We start from the raw sequence: 18,773 nt of genomic DNA, 5'->3' as shown, positions 1-18,773 counted from the left end.
AGTATAGACAAATGAAAGATTTGTTTGAATAAGGACATATAAGTTGAAAATAGCATACTCAAATTGCATGTATAGTGTTAAATGCAGGAGGATAGTGTAAAATCACAGAATTTACATGGATAAATTAGCATTAGTATTTGAATATTGAGCCAAATTTCTATTGTGGAATAAATTTTAAACTGAGACTCTAAACTTTAGTAGACATTAAAATCTAAGAACTATTTTAGGCTTTGAATAATTAGATTGAAGAAAAAGTTTGCATGAAGGAAAATTCATCAAAGAGCATCTTGCAGTAAAAGAACTTTCTATATAGCTTGTTAAACAAAAATAGTAAACTATAGTACGAGTTTGGCAAAGTAAAATGGCAAATATGTTCCTATATGTTATCATCAAAAAAGAGTAGACTAGTGCACGAAGCTCCTGCCAATGCAAGGTCCCGGATAAAAGTCTATTGTACGCAGCCTTACCCTACATTGCACGAAATTGTTTCCGCAACTCGAATTTGTGACCATCAAGTCATCGTATAAGAATTAAGCATCAGTATCTATGAGGAGATTCTTGCCTGATTTTACACATACTATGCGATCCGTAAGTTGTTTCGCACTGATCAAATGAGAATCTGGATCAAGAAGCCTCCAAATCTCCAGAGCATAGTCTCTTTCAGCCATTGTACAGACAAAAACTTCAAATCTTCGTCGCCCTTTAGCAGTGAGGTAGCTCCTTAGATCCTCCCATGCAGGCCTTAGCCTTACAAAAACACTAGTATCACGGTTCTGTAGAAGCATTTCATCAGTTATGAATAACAAAATGGATGCATTCCTACTAGATAATTACAACGCTAGTCTGCATTCTGAAAATGTGAAGAAAAAATATGCACGTGTAGAAATCAAATTACATTTGTGAGTAATGAGCACACCATGTGAATAAAGAAAACAAAACCATCAAGCAAGAGGGAGATTACATCTTAAGTCCCCTTAATAGCATAGACAAATACTAAACAAATTTTGACTTGGCATTCATATTTCACAACTCAAAAGGTAAATAATTCTCCCTGGCATCTGACAATCAACATACGAGATCAGAGAGTACAAGAAGAATGTTAAACATCCACAACCAATGAAATTGTTTTAGGGAAAATTTATTGTAGTGAGCAAAGAAAAGAGCTTAGAAACATTGTAAGAATGGTTATTATCCACCCTTAATGAGGTTGGTATTCTAAGTGGTTAAGATCTGCAACTTCCAGGGAACAAGGTACGCTAATATTGGTTTGAAAAGTTTGAAAAATTATCATAAAACACTCAACAAGCTACTAGTAAAAGAACCCAAATATTACGATACAAGTAAATACATAGAAGTAAACCTCAGGATTGATCCGAGTCAAGACGATGTTCCTTTCTTGCATTCTTATGACAGGCCGAGTAATTCTCTCCTGAACACCAGGAATTGGTGGAACTTCCTCGTTCTGAGGAGTAATCGACCACCCGTTGTCAGTAACAGTATCCGTCTCTATATACTGCTTCAAGAAATCTTTGTCCCCAACATATCGCTTCAATTCAGCTGACATTCCTGAAATTCTAAGTGGATCTTTCTCACCATCTATCTTCCTAGAGAGGGCCTCGATTCTGTCATCAAATGACCTCATGGTGTTGGCAACTATGAGCGTCTCATCTAGATCAAAAACAATGGCAAGGCACCGCAAGTTGAGCATGCCCAAACAAGATGCATATAGCCCGGCCTGAACCGAACAGCACCAAAAGCAAGATACCTTCTCCACCTTGCTCGGCATTGCCACCAGATGCAGCTCTTCATTACCGGTGACCACGACGGCACTCTGCAAAAGCAGGCAATGGGAGTTAAATAACACGAACAGAACCAAACAAACGATAGGCTCGAGTGTTCATAAACAAAAACGACGAGTGAGGAGGGCAAACATACACACCCTGAATTCGCTAAAGCATGAGAGGTAGAGGCGACGAAGTGGGTGTTCAGCGACCGACTTGGCTTGGACCTTGCAACGGACAGCGAAAGGGTTGATGCTTTGGAGGACGGAGAGAGGAGGGCAACGCTCGCTGGGAGGCGAGAGGTGATCTATGCGTATCTCGTTGCCGCCGAGGAAGGGCAAGGGTTGGACCTTGACGCCGCTAGCGTTGGTCGTCGGAAAAGCTTCCGCGTCTCCGAGGAAAACATCTCCGTGGTACACCTTGCAGCTAATCCCCGCCCGACGATTTGTCATCGCGTCGACGACCGACACAGAACGAGCCGCGGGCGTATGATGAAATGAGCGAGAGAGAGAGAGAGAGAGAGAGAGAGAGAGAGAGAGAGGAAATAAACTAGGGTTTGTTCGTGCCAGTGTTCCCTAACGCCCGCCGACTCGAAGCAACGTGGTTTTGAAGTCTTCGATCGATCGATTTGGGCCGATGAGAACGACGTTTCAGTCGCCCGCGGAAGCAAACGGTGCTACGGTGGTAAGAATTGCTCCGTTGGTATAAGTTTCTACAACGGCCCTTGAATTCTATCTATACCGGTTGTGCACACATGGTTGTGGTTATAAGTACTACAAAATTTGTTAATACCTTTCTTGCATTTGTTCGAAATTTATTTTTTAAATCGGAAAGGTTTCAGGCTATCTATTCATAATATTTCTCATTAATTTTTTTACTATATTTTAGTTTTAAAAAAAATAGACATTCAAACTTGTATGACACGGCAAATCTAATAAATTATCAAATGAATATCTCTTTTATAAAAATACTCTTTCATATTTTTATCTCAAGAATATTCCTAAAATTTGATAAAATATCAAAATTATTATATCAAAAGGTTTTTTATTAATTAATAAAATTATTTTAACTTGATTAAAATTATTTTAAAATTTTTATATGAGCTACTATAATATGGTAACTGTATTGGATTAATGGTTACCGTAGCTATTAAATAACTATTAAAAAAATTAAAATAATTTTAATAGAATTTAAATAATTTTGATAAGTTGATAAAGAATACTTTAACACAATAATATATATATAATAATTTTGATTAAAATAAAATATTATATTATATTATATTATAATAGCTATTATAAATAAATAAATTCGTTACCTCAACAACCCCTCTAAAATCAGCTCCACAGATATATTAAAAAATTACATGTTGTGGCCGGTTAGTCTAGTTATCTATTATAATAATGTTGAAATTAAAAGTATTCTCAGAATAAAAATATAGATGAATGTCCCTTGAATTTTTGCCGATCGATCTCAAATGCATGTGAATAATTTTAAATAAAATTATTATGAAAATAAAAATTATAGAGTAGAGATCAAATCTAATCCATGTGAGACGGGAATTAATCCAGGCATATATATTGATTAACAATAATTTCTTAAATGACTCCGGAGCTATAATACTATGGTAAAAAAATGGAATTCTCAGGCATTAGGGCATAGTTGAGTTGATTAAGTAGAGTTGTAGAAGTGGAAGAGTTTGAATCTCGATAAAGTCAAGACAATGTCCTTTTCCGTCGTGATCAATTATAACTTTTTGATTTATCTCTTCACATGAGATTAATTACGTGGGGCCGCTGATATAGCTAATTCCACCTAAAAATATGGTAAAAAAAAAATGGGACTCTGATTGGATACAACTATTCCCTTGCTCACTGGATATGCGTATATTTTACACCGGCGACTTTTCATGTCTGTGCGCAAGAGCCTCCTGATCTCTCTGCGCTGACCTGATTGCTTTCCTATTAAAAATCCTCTCTTTTGCTTTCCACATCCTTATCCTGCGCATTCAGGGGGCAGTGGATGCTTTTCAGACAATCTGAGGGACGCTATCGATCCTACGATATATTTTGATGTGGCATTTGACGATGCGCGCGATGAGCAAATTTCGCGTGAAGTTCCTAATGCCAAATCACAATAATATCCTGTGAATCTATGGTCTTCTACGTGGCAATGAATTTGATGTTTCTAGTGGCTGCCTGTTTTTGCTGTGATCCTGCCTACAAGACACGATGGAATATTGTACAGCTTTGCTGATAAAATTCTACAAGGGAATTAATACTAATGAAGGTAGATGATATTGTCGATGCAGACCTCTAGGCACTTGAGAAAGAAATGGGAAAGTAGTGCATGTTTTCGAAGGATCTACAAGAATCGGATATTTCATGGTACAATCAGTAAACAGCTAGCATAATAATTGAGAATATCAGCTATCGCTATTCGTAGAGTCAAACGCCAGTTTCAAAATCGTTTCATGTTTAGTCACAGTCAGTATTATCTATTCTGTTTACCTTTATTCCATACGATCATAACGTAAGCAGTTAACACGATCACGATGCAAAATATTTAGTCACAGTACTGCTTGCTTTTTCATTTGAGTGACCTTACAACCTCACGAGAATAAAAGCTGAAGGCCAAGTACACTGCACGGACCCGAGAAGACACACCAAAGCAACTTGTTGCTTTATACCTACTAAAGCCAAACTAGACAGCCTGTTTGAAAGAAAAGACAAGAAGAAGAAGAAAGAAAAAAAGACTTCATGGCTTCTTTAAGTTGACACCAAATGACCATATATGAACTAGCAGCGATCACCAACAGGCCTGTTACCACACCATAGAATGCAAAATGTTAGAATATATCATACACAAATATCTCCATATAAATTTGAATCTAATCTTAACGGTACGGTATAACTGATCGTATAAATTTTGCGATGAATGCCTTTGTAATGATCGTATCGAGTTAGAAAAAAAACCCTCAAAATCTAACATTTAGACACAGTGGAATATGTTCATAGGTGAATTCATCAAGATCATGTTCTTTTCAAAGTGATGTGGGTCGCTCAGTCTGTATCTCTGAACTTTGTTAAAGGGAAAAAAAATCCTCTGCAATTCTTCAAAAAGGCATAATAAAAGATTGCTCATCTTCATGTATAGAACATTTCGATATTAAATAAAGTTAATATAGTGAAGTAGTAGTATAAATTGCTCAGTCCAAACGTATTTGCAGCAACTAAGAATAGCAGATATAAAAATAAAATAAAAGTACACCTAAACGTAAATAGGTTTTTAGTTGGTTGACGCATGAAAGTTACCAGAAAATAGTTTTCAAACAAAAAGATTCAACAAGTTACCATAATCATTTGCTCGTGGTATACATAAATGAAGAGAAAAGTTTACTAATAGTCATGCCGACAGAACCCACTGTTCCAATTACCTTTTCCTATATTGATTGGAGAGCTTATCTTATAGTTGGAATCTTCAGTAGTACAGAGAACCTGATAAAGTATGATATTAAAACAAAGAACAAACCAATTATTAGCTCTTGATTGCAAGAGACTCGAGACAATGCTAGTTGATTGCAAGAGAATCAAGAACATACCTTGCCACCATTCACCTCTGACGGCAACGTTGGGATCATTGGAATTCTCTCCCTTGTCATATGAATCCTTATATTGAAATCATTTCAAACGTAAGATGCCTTGCCGGAAAGTCATTCAAGCATCCTTTTTTAATCTCACTTACAGGTTTTGGAGCTCCAGAAGGTTGGTTGGATGCAGAGCTGTCATAGAAATCCCGGCCGCCGTAGTGAACAGATGAGCCAAAATAGGTCGATTCTTCAGATTGACTGGTGACGACCGGTTTGCCATCCTTGCACTTCGCCGTTTGCGTTTTGGATTGGTTGCCGTGAGATTTTCCCACCACCTACAACGCAGTTTAAAGGGGCGCGCAACGGGGGAGTTAAAAATCTCCTTTTGGCGATTCAATCACACGGAACAAGGAAGCAGAAGAACAACCAACACGAAAAGCCACAAGGCCACCAATCCAAGGAACCGAAATCCTGGACGTACCGCAGACGCAGGAGGGAAGACGCTGCTTAAGTGGCGGGGCGAGGAAGAAGAGAAATTGGATGAGGAAGGAGGCGCAGACTTCCCGATGGGGGAGAGATCATCGGCGGACGTCGATGAAGACTTCTTCTTTCCTCCTTCCATCCGACTCTGATCTTGTGGCCACTACCTCGATGTGGTGTTGGGATCGCCCGGGGAGAGGTTTAAATAGGACGCGGCGAAGAAGAAGGAAGGGAGCACGTGAAGGAGGAGGGATAAGATAACAAAGCGACCGGGAGGAGGCACTGAATAGCGGCGGCACATGGACTTTGACGACGACTCCACTGCATGTGGCGGCGCGCATATATTCCTGCCTCATCCTCCTAAAATGTTTAAACAATTTAAAATAAGTCAGCAGCCATTTAAAATATCATTAAAAAATAAAAAATAGACAATAAGCTCATTTCAGAATCAACTTATTGAGGACATAAATGCATGAAATGCTTAACAAATTCATTTAGAAAATAGCTTGTTGATTTAGTATGAATTGCAATTTTGTATGTGTGTTCATGCATTAATATTTATGCTTTAAAAGTAAAATTTATCATCTCTTATTCAAAAGATGAATCCGCCACCTTAGCGGCTCCACACGGTCACACGGTCGGCCCCACGATCATTTGTGAGGAGGTAAATCGAGAAAGTGCAGTTGATTACGACGCAGGAGGGTATTGCCTGGCTTCGTCAGGATTCAAACCCTTGTCCTCTTCTGCAAGTCTACTGCGTCGTAACCAACTCACCTATGCCCCGGAGGCTAAAAAAAAAAAATTATCATCTCAGCATCATATGTGAGGAGTTAAATCGGAAAAACTATACTTGACTACTAGAGGGGGCATTCTCAGTTTTGCAAGTCTGTTGGCATTAACCAACTCAACCATGTCCCAGAGTGCAATTTTGTCATACAACACGCTAACAATAGAAAATGCATAAGATACTAAATCTAGACTTAAATTATCAATTAATTTAGATTCAAACAGTGTATGTGACTTCATTTTACACCTAAAATATTCAGACTTATCTCTTCTTGAAATAGCCTAAACAATCCACAATGAGTTGATAAGTTTTTGGGTTTGTTGGGTATAAAAATACGGGTGCTCAATAAGTTGATTTGAAAACAAGCTTTTGACTCATTTTAGATTAAAATTATACAACAAATGGCTAAATTAAATGATTAAAACAGGTTAGTAAATGTTTGATTATATGCCAAAAAAAATCTAAGACATGAAAATTTAGCTTTGTTGATACGATTTTGCACTTATTAATGCAGATCATTAACGATTAAGTCACTGAAAGATAGAATTAATTTCGTTGTTTAACTTTGGGGAAACTTAGAAAGAGAAGTCACATGCAACTTGGCTTTATTTGTCCTTGGATAAAATGAAAAGAATCAGAAGGAATCTTCATACAACAAAGCGGATTACATGGCCGCCGCCAGACAAACGCCACCACGGAGGAGAGTTGGCTTTCGGCGCCGCTCTCTCTTGTGACTTGTCACACACCGAGTGCAACTCTCTCGGAATCAAAACCAACAACTAGAAATCCAGAGTTGACTTCGTTCACATCAACTTCGTCTTTTCTCATCAGATGTCTATGAAAATAGAACTTATTCACTACCTGCATGTTGTTCTAGCTAGTAGTTTTGCCAAAAGTTAAATCTTCAGCAGACAGAAGAATGACAGATCTCATCTCCTTTTGGCTTTCCCCCCGTCTCTGTCCCTTCAAAAATAGTCTTCGGATAAGCCTTTAGAGGCTGCCCGTTGCCGACCATCTGTCTGCAACCAGAGAACGACGACGACACAGCCTGTGCGGCAATTCTGCGGACGCCAATTTGGCGAGATCGATGTAACCTTTTATCCGATGGGGTCAAACGACGACGATATTGATCCTCAAGTACTCAGCAGATGAGAGAGGGAGCAAGAAAGCTCCAATCCCAGTCAACAAATGAATTATGCTTCTCACGATGGTTTGCGCTGGCTTCTTGGCCCACCGATTTCGACAGGAACAAGACGGGCATCAATAATTCGGTGCTTATCCTTATCGCCACCGCGAACTGAAGCATATATCGTATCGTGGGATGGCGTGGCGTCGTATGCTTCGAGCCACGGCAAGTTGATGTGGAGATGCTCTCGGTTCGCTTGGTCTTCGTGTGCCCCAGCCATCCTCTAATAATTTGGATGCGGGAATCCGGCCATCCTGCAACCCATGCCTGCCTGCCCGGAGGAGTCGCACCTTCTTTGTTCATTCGCTCGTTTGGTGGCAAAGATACACGTTGCGAGTTATGAGTTGTAGAGAAATTTTAGTTTGCATTAGTAAATTAATTGAGTTTTAAGTAATTTTAAATTAGGAATTGGACTTATAAACTAATAAATTAGTTCCTTTATCCAAGTGCAATTCGACTTCCACAGTCAAAAATCCACTGCTATCCTTATCCTAATTGGATTTTAGAATCATGATTGTTATGGATATTATGACCTGGTTCATAAAGTCGGGACACATTTTACACCGTTCAATAAAAATAAATCATAACCGTAGAAAAGTCTCATTCTTATCCATTGAAAGAAAACGCTCCCTACTATACATTTATTTCTATCTCTTACCAAGTCGTCATCTATATCTTAGATAGGAAAATTATTTCTATCTATAAGATTAGAAAAATATTCCTATCTATAAGATTTATTTTATCCATTGATGGGTTGATCTCAACACCAACCCTTTGTACTGTATCGAGTTGATCATGAAACTTTATACAATTTGGATGACGTTTTATTTTGAAGTCTCTTGCAAGAAATAGGTTTCATATCTCTTGGTTTTGGTACCTTTGATTTTGCTGCAGTGTGCTTTTTTTTCATATTATCACCCACTCAGACCCTTCCCCACATTTGCTATAGGCTCGTGTTCCTTTCGGAAGGGGTTAATTCTTCCATTTCACTAGGTATCTCTTTTTCATTTGTCAAGTCAGTCACAATCAAATCTATTAGACAGTCACCAAGAAAATACTTCATCGAACACTACATCTCGTGAAGTGTAACATCTTCCGCTCCAATAAGTTATGAGATATGACAAAATCTACATGATGTGAAGCTGTGACGGTTGAAGAAGTTTGTTAATGATGAAAGTTGCAGTCCTCATTGCTGACATTTTTGTCATGCAGCACATTTTCTACAAAATGTCGATTCTTTCTTTTTGCTATCATTCTGTTGTGGTGTATCACATGTGTATGATGGTATATTCGACTTTCTCTTAAGTATTGACAGAAATCTCTTGATGTTTTTGTGTGTAAGCCATATCATATTTTGATAAGACATTTTCTCTGTACACAATCTATTGTACAATATTTTCCTTAATTAATGAAAGATATATCCTTTGACAAAATCTCACTACGCATATATTCTCTTTAATTATCGATAAGATAAGCTGGTATAATTCTCTCTCTATATCTGCTCTTTTCCATCTATATAACCTTCTTATCTTGCATGCATATACCTTTAGGTACGACCTGAATTTAATTGAGCCACAGTTGCAACTTTTTTCTTTTTTAAATTTCTTCTTCTTTCTCCGTGAACCTGATTTGAACATCGGAGTGTTTTGAATCACCCATCATGGACACCCCTGACTTTCCTTCTCATTATATTGGTGCTTATAGGTCCTGGAGCTCATCCTCCTCTTCTTCTTCGCACGAACAACCTTGCTACTGCGTGGCAAGTGACAAGTCTACGAGATGATCTCAACCGGAACAATGATACTGGGTAAATCCGAGAGAGACTATCTGTTACCTACAAATAATGTATTAAAATAATCCACTAAAACACAAAGAATGTCCAACGTAGTGCCCAAAGTCTGGACTATGTTTGACATGCTCTTCCAAGTGTTTTTCTTTCGTTTTTTGCATTCTGCCTTCCCCAACATTGGCAATAGCCAGCTTTTCTGGTGTAAGTTCTCCTCTTGATTGCCTTGTTATGCTTATTGTTTAATGGCATGGCAAAATCCAACATTTTCTGATCACACGGCAATCAAGGCTAACGTTTAAGGCATCAGATATCAAAAGGTAAGCAAAATGTTTGAAACAACTACTTGGGAATACAAGGGGTGAAGAAGGCATTGTAACAAACCTGAACAGTTCATTCATTATTTAATCAAATACTGATACATTGCCTTAATCCAATTTCAGAAATGCTACCAACTCCTGATGAGACAGGATCATGTGGAAATTCCAACAAAATGCCAAAACAATTTTGGCCATGCAAATTGAGATTGTGTGCTATAAAAAATTAGTTTCCTTGTCTTGCAATCTCTCGCACTCAGTATTAAAATCTATTTTGTTCTCTAAACGTAATCTAAGAATTGAAAAAAAAAACATTGAAAACCAAAAAACCCTGTGACCATTCACAAATTGAGCTGGCCATCTAAAGCACCAAGGTCCAATGAAAACAAAAGAATAATAATGGAAATAATTTCAGCATGCTTCATTTCAAACCCTGTGACGCCCACAAACTAAGCCATGCCCAATATGAAGGTCAGGCGGACCGGGGCGGGTTCTGTTACGGCCCTTGAAATCCAGGACGGTTCGGGCATGGGCCGGCCAATTGGCATCCTACTACTTCACGGCACCAAAAATTGCTGCCACTCACCTTTGAAACTCCTTGATCTCGTTGAGCTTTTCTTCCCCAAATTAGTCAGGCTCGCTGCTTTGGCTTCGACTTCTAGGGTTTCAATCCAGGGAGCGAGGTCGGTCGAGAGAGGTATGGATTGGGGGAGCGTGACCGCGGAGGATCTGATCGACGCCTTACGGGAAGTTGATTGGTCCTCGCCACCGCGCCCCATCTCGGAGTTCTTCTCCCGGTTCACCATCCCTAGATCCTATTCCAAATGGACCAGTCGATTCAAATGCAATCTTTACTAGTAAGGCCGATGGATGAGATAATTGCACCTCGTTTTGGCTTCATTGGGATTGCCTACTAAGTTTTGATTTTTTTTTTTCATGCTACGGTGCGTTCTTTTTAGGATATTGTTGCGCCTAAAGTTCCTCCCAGATATTGTAGACGTGCACAGATGATAATTGTTAGGATAGGAAGATGAATTCTCTGTATTGTTAACTGAATTATGTCTTTCGCGGTGGATTTTTTGTGTGCGGAAGTTTTGTTTCCTCGCGGATAATCGTTGGCGTCTCAGTTAGACGATCGACACTAGCCAGTTCCCTTTCCTATTCTGAAATATGATTTATTAATTAAGAATATTATCTGAACTTTATATTGCAAAATTTTATTGCAGCTACAGAACGAATTACTTCATCCTGATCATTTTCGTGCTTGGTAAGAAAATTGGCTAGGCCGTGTCTGTTCTTTTAAGTGAATTTATTTGTTAAACTTTCTTTATTATATTAAGTATGCCCCTCCTAATGCCCACCTATTTTCCAACTTCTTATTGCAGCAGTGGGATTTCTTCTGAAGCCTCTTGCTGTTGTTTCGGCCTTTCTCACAGGTTTAAGCATCACGTTTTTAAATGATAGGTAAGGCTCTGCCTATAATTAAGATGCTTCAGAACTATGACGAGTTAATTCTCAATTTTTTTTCATTACTGGAACAAAAGTTCATCACTTAGCACATGATCCTTACTACTAGTTGATAATATTTTTTATCCTGTTTATTTAGGTGGGTCTTTTATTATCTTGGTTTGCATACTATTCTTATAAAGATGAAAAAATGTTATGACCTATTTTTATGGCGGGGTTTATGAAATGGATGCTTTCCTTTCTACCATGGAATTGAAATTCTGTCTCCAACTCTCAAATTTTCGCTTTATGCACATTTGATCTCTCTCCTTTTTTACCTAATGGGATGCAGGTCAATTTCCTACCAAACATCTTCTACATTGCTAACTGTTTGGCCACTTGTGTCTGATAAGAGGGAATTGGAAGAAATGATCATCGTGCTATTTGTATTGCCTTCCTTTTTTTGGAAAAAAGAAGCTGATACGAGAGTAACTCTTCTATCATATGTATATATATAATGGAAGCCTAAGGATACAGCCACATTCTAACAGAAAGAAAAAAGCTTAGCTCAGAGTCAGTATTGTGAACTAAATCAACTGCCTGTATAGACAGCTATAAGTCAAAATAAAAATTCTGTTGCCTGGAAGGCATGAGTTGCAGGGAGATCATCTTCAGTGTGAATATAGTCATGTTTATGTCACTTATCCAATGTGAATGATGTTTTATGGAACTGGAATTCTGTCCCCCACTCTCCATCTTTCACCTTAAGCACATTGGATCTCTCCTTTAGATCTCTCTCCATTTTATTTTTCCCTAGAGAAATGCAGGCGAATTTTATATCGGCCACCTTCCACATTGCTAACTGTTTGGCTTCTTTGATTATCTAATGTGCACAATGTTTTCACCTTTGGTGCTACAATTCATTTCAGCATGCATCTTTCTGGATGCTTGTCTACTAGAACTTTTTGTTTGATTAATTAACTCTAATCCAGCTTAATTATGGGCAACTAGTCTTCCTACATGTTGATAGGTTAAAGTTTATCTTAATATATCGTATCTATTGTAACTTCAACACACATTGAGCCATAGAATTGACTGTGCTAGAGGTTGATCTTAGTCCACCATTGATCATAACTGAAAATTAGATATGATTTCTTTGTTCCACACTTTAAACACACCATCTTGTAACTTGTAAATAATTCTGCACTGTTACTCTCTAATGGAGTGGTTTCCACAGCTTTGCTGTTACTTTTAACGAGAAAACAACAAGGGCTGTCAGACAGTTTTCTCCCCGTCTAGCTGCAAAATTGAGGCCCCCTATCACGTAAACACAAAATATTCTTTCAACATTATTTCCTTGCTTGTTATGGAGTCAATTATATAATGGCATATATATTCATAGGCCAGTAATTCGTGGACGATCATCAACAAAAAGAGCAATCCATATATGTGGCCAGCCTCGTTGGGTGTTTGTTTTAATATCCTCAGTTGGTAAGTTCAAAAACTCATCTTTATAATGTTGGAATGACAACTTTCCAGTGATAGCATTATGACTTAAACCCTTGTCACAGCTAGTTGTATCCTCTGGTTGACTTCTTGCAACCTCCTTTCAGTGCTTTGGGCACTCACCATTGGGCTGCTGGGTACGCACTTGTTCACATTCACGTTTATTGAAAGATGAAATTTTAATTTAATCTCACTGTGATTGGGGTTTTGCAGCGACAATACTTCATGCAAGTTTCAGGTCACCCAACCTGAAAGCACGCCTCAACACATTCCGTGAGGAATTTCGAGCAGTGTGGCGCAATTACAGCGAGCTATAATCACTGAGGTGAAGATGACTATTTTCCCTGAAAGCTAGTTTTATTCTCACGTCTTCAGTGCAAAATGGAAGGATGTAGCCCCAAATACAGTTTGGCCTTACCATTTCATCATCTCGTTTCAGCGTTGCACCGTTATTCAGCTCCTCTTTTGATAATGCTAGTCACACAAGATTCTCCATAGCAATAAATCCTTCATGATATTCATATCTCGATACTTCCCCACAGTCTAGTTTCTTAGTTGTGACACTTGTAGGGCGAGGTGCTTCTCATTTCCTTGAGAAGAGCAATTCTAGTTGAACTTACAAAGAAGGCTTCTCCTATGTAACTTATATGCTGACGTTATTCTTGTATTATGCATGGATGTTAAATGTTCATAAATATTTGCGGGTAATACATAATGCAACTGAATCTTTCTATGTAGGATCCGGCTTGAAACTTTCTAGATTTGCCTGCTTTTCCTTCAAAATGGTCATTTTAGTTGGAGGATACAATCAATCTTGTACAGAAGCTGGCGTAAGACTTGTTACCTTGTCAGTTTCTGTTGTAGTACAAACTGATAAGTGATTACTCTAAATGAATAACTTTTTTAGCTCTAATTTTAGAGGGGAACTTTGCCATTGCTTATCTATTGACGATTGAAGGTAAACAAATAATTTACATGTTTGCAAATGATTTGCTCTCATGGACGTAGTCAAGTTGGTATTCAGATAGTAAATTTATAACAATAGAACAAAGTTTGAATTCCCATGGTGCATATTCTTATTAGTTCTTTCCATTTAGGAGGTCGTTCGAATTTATGGTCTTGAGACGGACAGTGAAGGGGGGACTGTGGTGAACATTATCACTTTTTTGCAACAATAATGTTTGTAAATGATTTCCATGTTCTATAGTTGTGTTAGCCAAATCCTGGTGGCCATTTTTATAAAATGCTGCTAAGCTCCAAAACTCAAATTTACAAAACTCCGACTTGAGTATTCGTTTAAATGTACCACGTCTCAGTAACCAAGCTGTTGGAGCAGACATTGCCACTCAACTTTTGGGAACAACAAACAGTAGATAGTGAAGCTCAATTTAAAATTTTTTCCCAGCTTTCAAAATGATTATTTAGATGAAGCATGAATCTCACCTAAAGTACCGGATATCCAGTAAGGATTGAGGAAGTACAACAGCTAATAGATAGCTAGGTTTCTGGCACAAATAAGGGTGATAAAAGTTGATACGATCCGTTTAAATGATACAATCTAACCCATAATATATATTTTAGGTATAGATTTTAAGGAAATTCTTACAAATAATGGATCCAGTGTAAACAAATTACTCATCTATAATTCTTAGTGTAACAGATTAGAGTTATTTATAAATATATAAATGTTTAATTGAGTAATTGGCAGTGTAAACGACCTATTTATAAATATATAAATATTTGATTATTTAGAATACTATCTTCTGCAAAAAGGTGGATCCGCCACCTTAGCAGTCCCACGACCATCTGTGAGGAGGTAAATCGAGAAAGTGTAGTTGGTTACGATGCAGGAGGGTATTGCCTGGCTTCGTCAGGATTCGAACCCTTGTCCTCTTCTGCAAGTCTACTGCGTCGTAACCAACTCACCTATACCCCGGGGGCATTTAGAATACTATCAATTCATATAATATATGTATACATATATAATTTAAATAAATTAAGATTGTGTATAATTATTTAAACTTTTATAGTGTATTTATTTAAAATTTATTAAACGGATTATGCCATGTGATTTATTTAAGACCTTTTTTTGTAATTAAGTGATCATATTACACAACCAATTTATGACTTGTTTAATTTATTTAATTAAATTATATAACGAATTAAAAATAAACTAAATAAATTATAACGATTTAAATCATGTCAAGTAGATGGTACTTATTTTTGGATTTCAATTGGACTCTCACCTTTAAACGGTCTCACCTTTAAAAAAAAAAGTGGTACTGTTCGTAATGGATGTCTTCACAAAAAAAGGTAAATCGTGCAGTTGGTTACGACGCATATTGCCTCAATTCTACCACAATTGCATATCCTCAACGATTCACACACGTCTGTGTCAAACAGTCAGTTCGCATTTATTTGGGACGCAAAAAGTGATGTGATAATTCAGAGAAGAATCTCTTTAACTGACTGAGACTGAATCGTAATTATTCAAGCGGCGACGCAATTCAAATAAACTTGTCAGAAGCTTCCAAGATGCTTGGTTGAAGAACAAAGCTGTTATTGAACTCTCAACTCACAGGTCAAATTTATTTGATCGTTAAAAATTTTATAATTTTCATAATATAAATTTATTTATTTTTTAAAAATAATTATTTATCATATTAACAAACCTGATTGATAAATTTTATTCATTAATAATCCTTAATCAATATTAACAAATTAAACATTCAAATTTATTTTATATATATTAAACAAATATAAATAAATTTTTATCAAACAGAATAACAAATTTATTAATAACATTTGATTCATTTAAAGTAGGATTCTGTTCAAACATCAATTCAGACAGAGGTTTGACAAGAAATAACCTTTATTTAGTGCTGTATTACATCTGACAGAGGGCAGAGGCCAAGGAAAATAAACAGGAGCAGCAAATCTAAAAGCTCTGGAGCTTCAGCGCTCAACGTTTTAACTTATGTCTACAGTCTATCACTCGGGTAAAGAACCACACTAGTCAGGAAAGTGAAAGAACAAGATTAGTGATTGCAATTGCAAAGACACATGCGAACCAATAGCTGGTATAACAAAACCAACAAGCGCGTTTCACCTCTCACATGACTATCTCGGGCTTCAGGATGCTTGATTTGATTTCTTTATGTGGGAGAACAACCCCTCCATTGCTATACACCTCGTCAGAAACATGCACGTCCTCGCCAAGAATGGTCATGTTTTCGATCCGTGCCCACTGCCCCACCGTCGAATGCCAACCAATGATGCTGCTGGAGATGCATGCGTGCTTCCTAATTCGAACACCTCGCATCACAGTGCACCTTGATAGCCTGACTCCAGGCTCGATCACGCATCCAGGACCAATGGCAACATCTGGCCCGATGAGGCATCCCTCGCCGATCACGGCATTCTCATGAATCAGGACATTCCCTACGATATGAGAGCCAGCAGCTAACTCTGTCGATGCTTTTTTCCGCAGCGAGTCAAGATAGAGCCGTAGGCCTGTGATGTAGTCCTTTGGCTGGCCGATGTCCATCCAGAAACCGGGCAAGACCATGGCATAGAGCTGTTTCTCAGCTGCAATTTTTGGGAAAACTTCCTTCTCAATAGAGGTTGGTCTCAAATCGATAAGGTCCAAGACTGATGGATTCAACAAGTAAATCCCAGCATTGATCTTGTTTCCGACAAATATTTTGGGCTTCTCCACAAATCTATCCACCCTACCATTTTCTTCATCCATCACAACAACACCATATTTGGATGGCTCGTCAACCTATCAAGTAGAAAAGGTAAGTCATTGGCATAAAGTAGAAGAATACGCAACGAAGGGTACTATATACCTTGGTCACCATTACTGTTGCCTCCCCGCCATGCGATTTGTGGAACTGAATTAGGTTAGCAAAGGGGTATTCACTTATGACATCGCTGTTGAGGACAAAGAAAGGTTCACCAGAACCATCTATTAGCTTGTCTCTCGCTAACGCTAGAGGGCCAGCTGTTCCAAGCGGTTCAGTCTCTTGCGAGCAAGTGATTTTAATTCCAAGCTTATCCTCAAAGTCGTTCAAGAAGCTAATCATGACCTAAAAAAAAGGCAAAGATCAAAGAGTGTAGACCCTCGAAAAGGCATGAATTTCTACTTGAATCTGAAAATAACAATGCACAGGGATAGATGCGTCGTATCTCGTACCTCTGGTCGATAATTGATGGCCAAAATGACTTCGGTAACTCCAACATCCTTCAGAGCTTCAATCTGACCAATGTTATAGATATTAGTAATACAAAATCAATTAATGAGTCACACACAACTGGAATTCAAAGAGAAGATGCAAGACTCCACAAGAATGCAAGACTCCAAAGGAACAACCCCTGTTGTATGAGATAATGAATCAACAAGATCTTAGGTAACAAGTTTTTCAAGTACATCGATAATAATAAATAATTAAGCAAAAATGATACTAATTCTTGAGAAAAGAATTGAATTTTCTCAGTTCAACTAAAAGTGAAGCAAGCGCTTAGGTAACATCAAAAAAATTCCATCCCATGATCTTGATATCTTCTTTATTTAAACAGTGACATGAAAGGGAGCGCGACGGGAAACATATACCTGATGAAGAATCATTGGTTTGTTAGCAAAATCAACAAGTGGCTTTGGGAAACTAAGCGTCAGAGGCCGAAGGCGGGTGCCAAATCCTCCAACAAGAATGAGCGCTTTCATGGTGTATAATTTCTTTTCCCTGTGGATCAGATGCGAGATTCATAGATCAAAAACAAGCAAAATCCACAGGGCTAAAAACAATAGAAACATTTGACACGTAAACAATGGTAAAGGAGACGAGTAAATTGCAGTGGTCTAACTGGCTTGGAATTAGACTCTCCAATCATAGGTTTTATCCAACAATTTGGCAAATTTTCTAACCAACTATCTTCATTCGCTTCATGTGATTTACTTTCTTCCCTTGGGTTGCTACTGAAATAAATTTAATTGATCTTAGTTCTCTCAGAAGAGAAGCAAGATCTAAAGACTAAATTCCCTCAAATTTGACTTCATAGATTCCAATACAATTGAGATGACATGACCTATGCTTGTGACAGATGCTCACAGATATGTATAAATTCACGAAGAAATAATGTAATAAGAGCTAAACCATAAATACTGTAGAAAAAAAAGAAATAAAATCAGACTACTCGACCCAGATCTAGCCAAGCATCAGAGAAGGCAAAACTATCACCAACTAAGAAAACAACCCAAACAATACAACTGAGAAAGCGAGAACAAGGTCATTGTCTTAAAAGATCAATTTTGGAGTCAATTTAAATAGTTTACTGCCAAATAAAAATTGCGAGCACCTTACCAAGCTACAAACCCCTAATCACCGCAGAAGCACAGAGATCGAAACATAAACTCGCCGGATCTTTCACAAGCCTAGTCGCAACAATCTTAAATCTCCACACTTCAAGATCCAACTCTTAAACACACACAAACTACACGCCACTGAAAAGAAAGAGAGCTCCCGGAGATCCAAGCCAAGAACAAGCAGGAAAAGAAAATTGGAGCAGCAAGCAAGATACAGTGCACGAAGAGGGTTGGAATCTCACCAATAGGAGAACTTTTCATCAAGATTCCGGCGGGAGGACGCAGATCACGGGGAAAGAAAACCGATCTCTCCGCGGCCCACGAGCAAGACGAGGCGAAGCAGGCGAAGCAGGCGACAGGCGAAGGACTTCAACCCACCCCTTCCTCCTTTTATAGTCCCTATCTGATTTAATTTTAAAATACCCATTTTATTGATTTTTTTAACATAAAAAAAAATTATTATGTAATTTTATCCGACGCGGCATGATCCAATTGGACAATAAAGTCACCGGACGTGCTGTGCCAAGTAT

General features: G+C 38.0%; 4 protein-coding genes across 4 annotated transcripts; 1 reads left to right on the top strand and 3 right to left on the bottom strand.

Annotated features, from left to right (window-relative positions):
- Nucleotides 1-530: 530 nt before the first annotated feature.
- Nucleotides 531-2,240, bottom strand: LOC141833942 (RNA polymerase II C-terminal domain phosphatase-like 2). The gene is made up of 3 exons (XM_074721434.1): nt 1,940-2,240; nt 1,361-1,831; nt 531-773 (listed from the first exon to the last, which is right to left on the bottom strand). Exons 1-3 carry the CDS (start codon nt 2,231-2,233, stop codon nt 531-533), a joined length of 1,008 nt encoding a protein of 335 aa, XP_074577535.1. The 5' UTR covers nt 2,234-2,240.
- Nucleotides 2,241-4,345: 2,105 nt separating this feature from the next.
- On the bottom strand, nt 4,346-6,035 carry LOC141833790 (uncharacterized). The gene is made up of 5 exons (XM_074721286.1): nt 5,852-6,035; nt 5,526-5,705; nt 5,383-5,449; nt 5,218-5,278; nt 4,346-4,601 (listed from the first exon to the last, which is right to left on the bottom strand). Exons 1-4 carry the CDS (start codon nt 5,990-5,992, stop codon nt 5,262-5,264), a joined length of 405 nt encoding a protein of 134 aa, XP_074577387.1. The 5' UTR covers nt 5,993-6,035; the 3' UTR covers nt 4,346-4,601; nt 5,218-5,261.
- A 4,493-nt stretch (nt 6,036-10,528) lies between these two features.
- LOC141833351 (PRA1 family protein A1-like) lies at nt 10,529-13,613 on the top strand. Its single transcript, XM_074720771.1, has 7 exons — nt 10,529-10,783; nt 11,153-11,193; nt 11,312-11,390; nt 12,610-12,696; nt 12,775-12,863; nt 12,944-13,015; nt 13,092-13,613. Exons 1-7 carry the CDS (start codon nt 10,626-10,628, stop codon nt 13,193-13,195), a joined length of 630 nt encoding a protein of 209 aa, XP_074576872.1. The 5' UTR covers nt 10,529-10,625; the 3' UTR covers nt 13,196-13,613.
- Nucleotides 13,614-15,740: 2,127 nt separating this feature from the next.
- On the bottom strand, nt 15,741-18,573 carry LOC141833312 (putative mannose-1-phosphate guanylyltransferase 3). Its single transcript, XM_074720720.1, has 5 exons — nt 18,486-18,573; nt 17,494-17,623; nt 17,077-17,139; nt 16,730-16,969; nt 15,741-16,662 (listed from the first exon to the last, which is right to left on the bottom strand). Exons 2-5 carry the CDS (start codon nt 17,602-17,604, stop codon nt 15,991-15,993), a joined length of 1,086 nt encoding a protein of 361 aa, XP_074576821.1. The 5' UTR covers nt 17,605-17,623; nt 18,486-18,573; the 3' UTR covers nt 15,741-15,990.
- Between the last annotated feature and the right edge of the window lie 200 nt (nt 18,574-18,773).

The sequence above is a fragment of the Curcuma longa genome, chromosome 8 (assembly GCF_044706935.1).
Source record: "Curcuma longa cultivar G26 ecotype Majalengka, Jawa Barat chromosome 8, ITB_CL_G26_1.1, whole genome shotgun sequence".
NCBI lineage: Eukaryota > Viridiplantae > Streptophyta > Magnoliopsida > Zingiberales > Zingiberaceae > Curcuma > Curcuma longa.
Note: the sequence above shows the minus strand (reverse complement) of the source record. Positions and strands in the feature narration are given on the sequence as shown.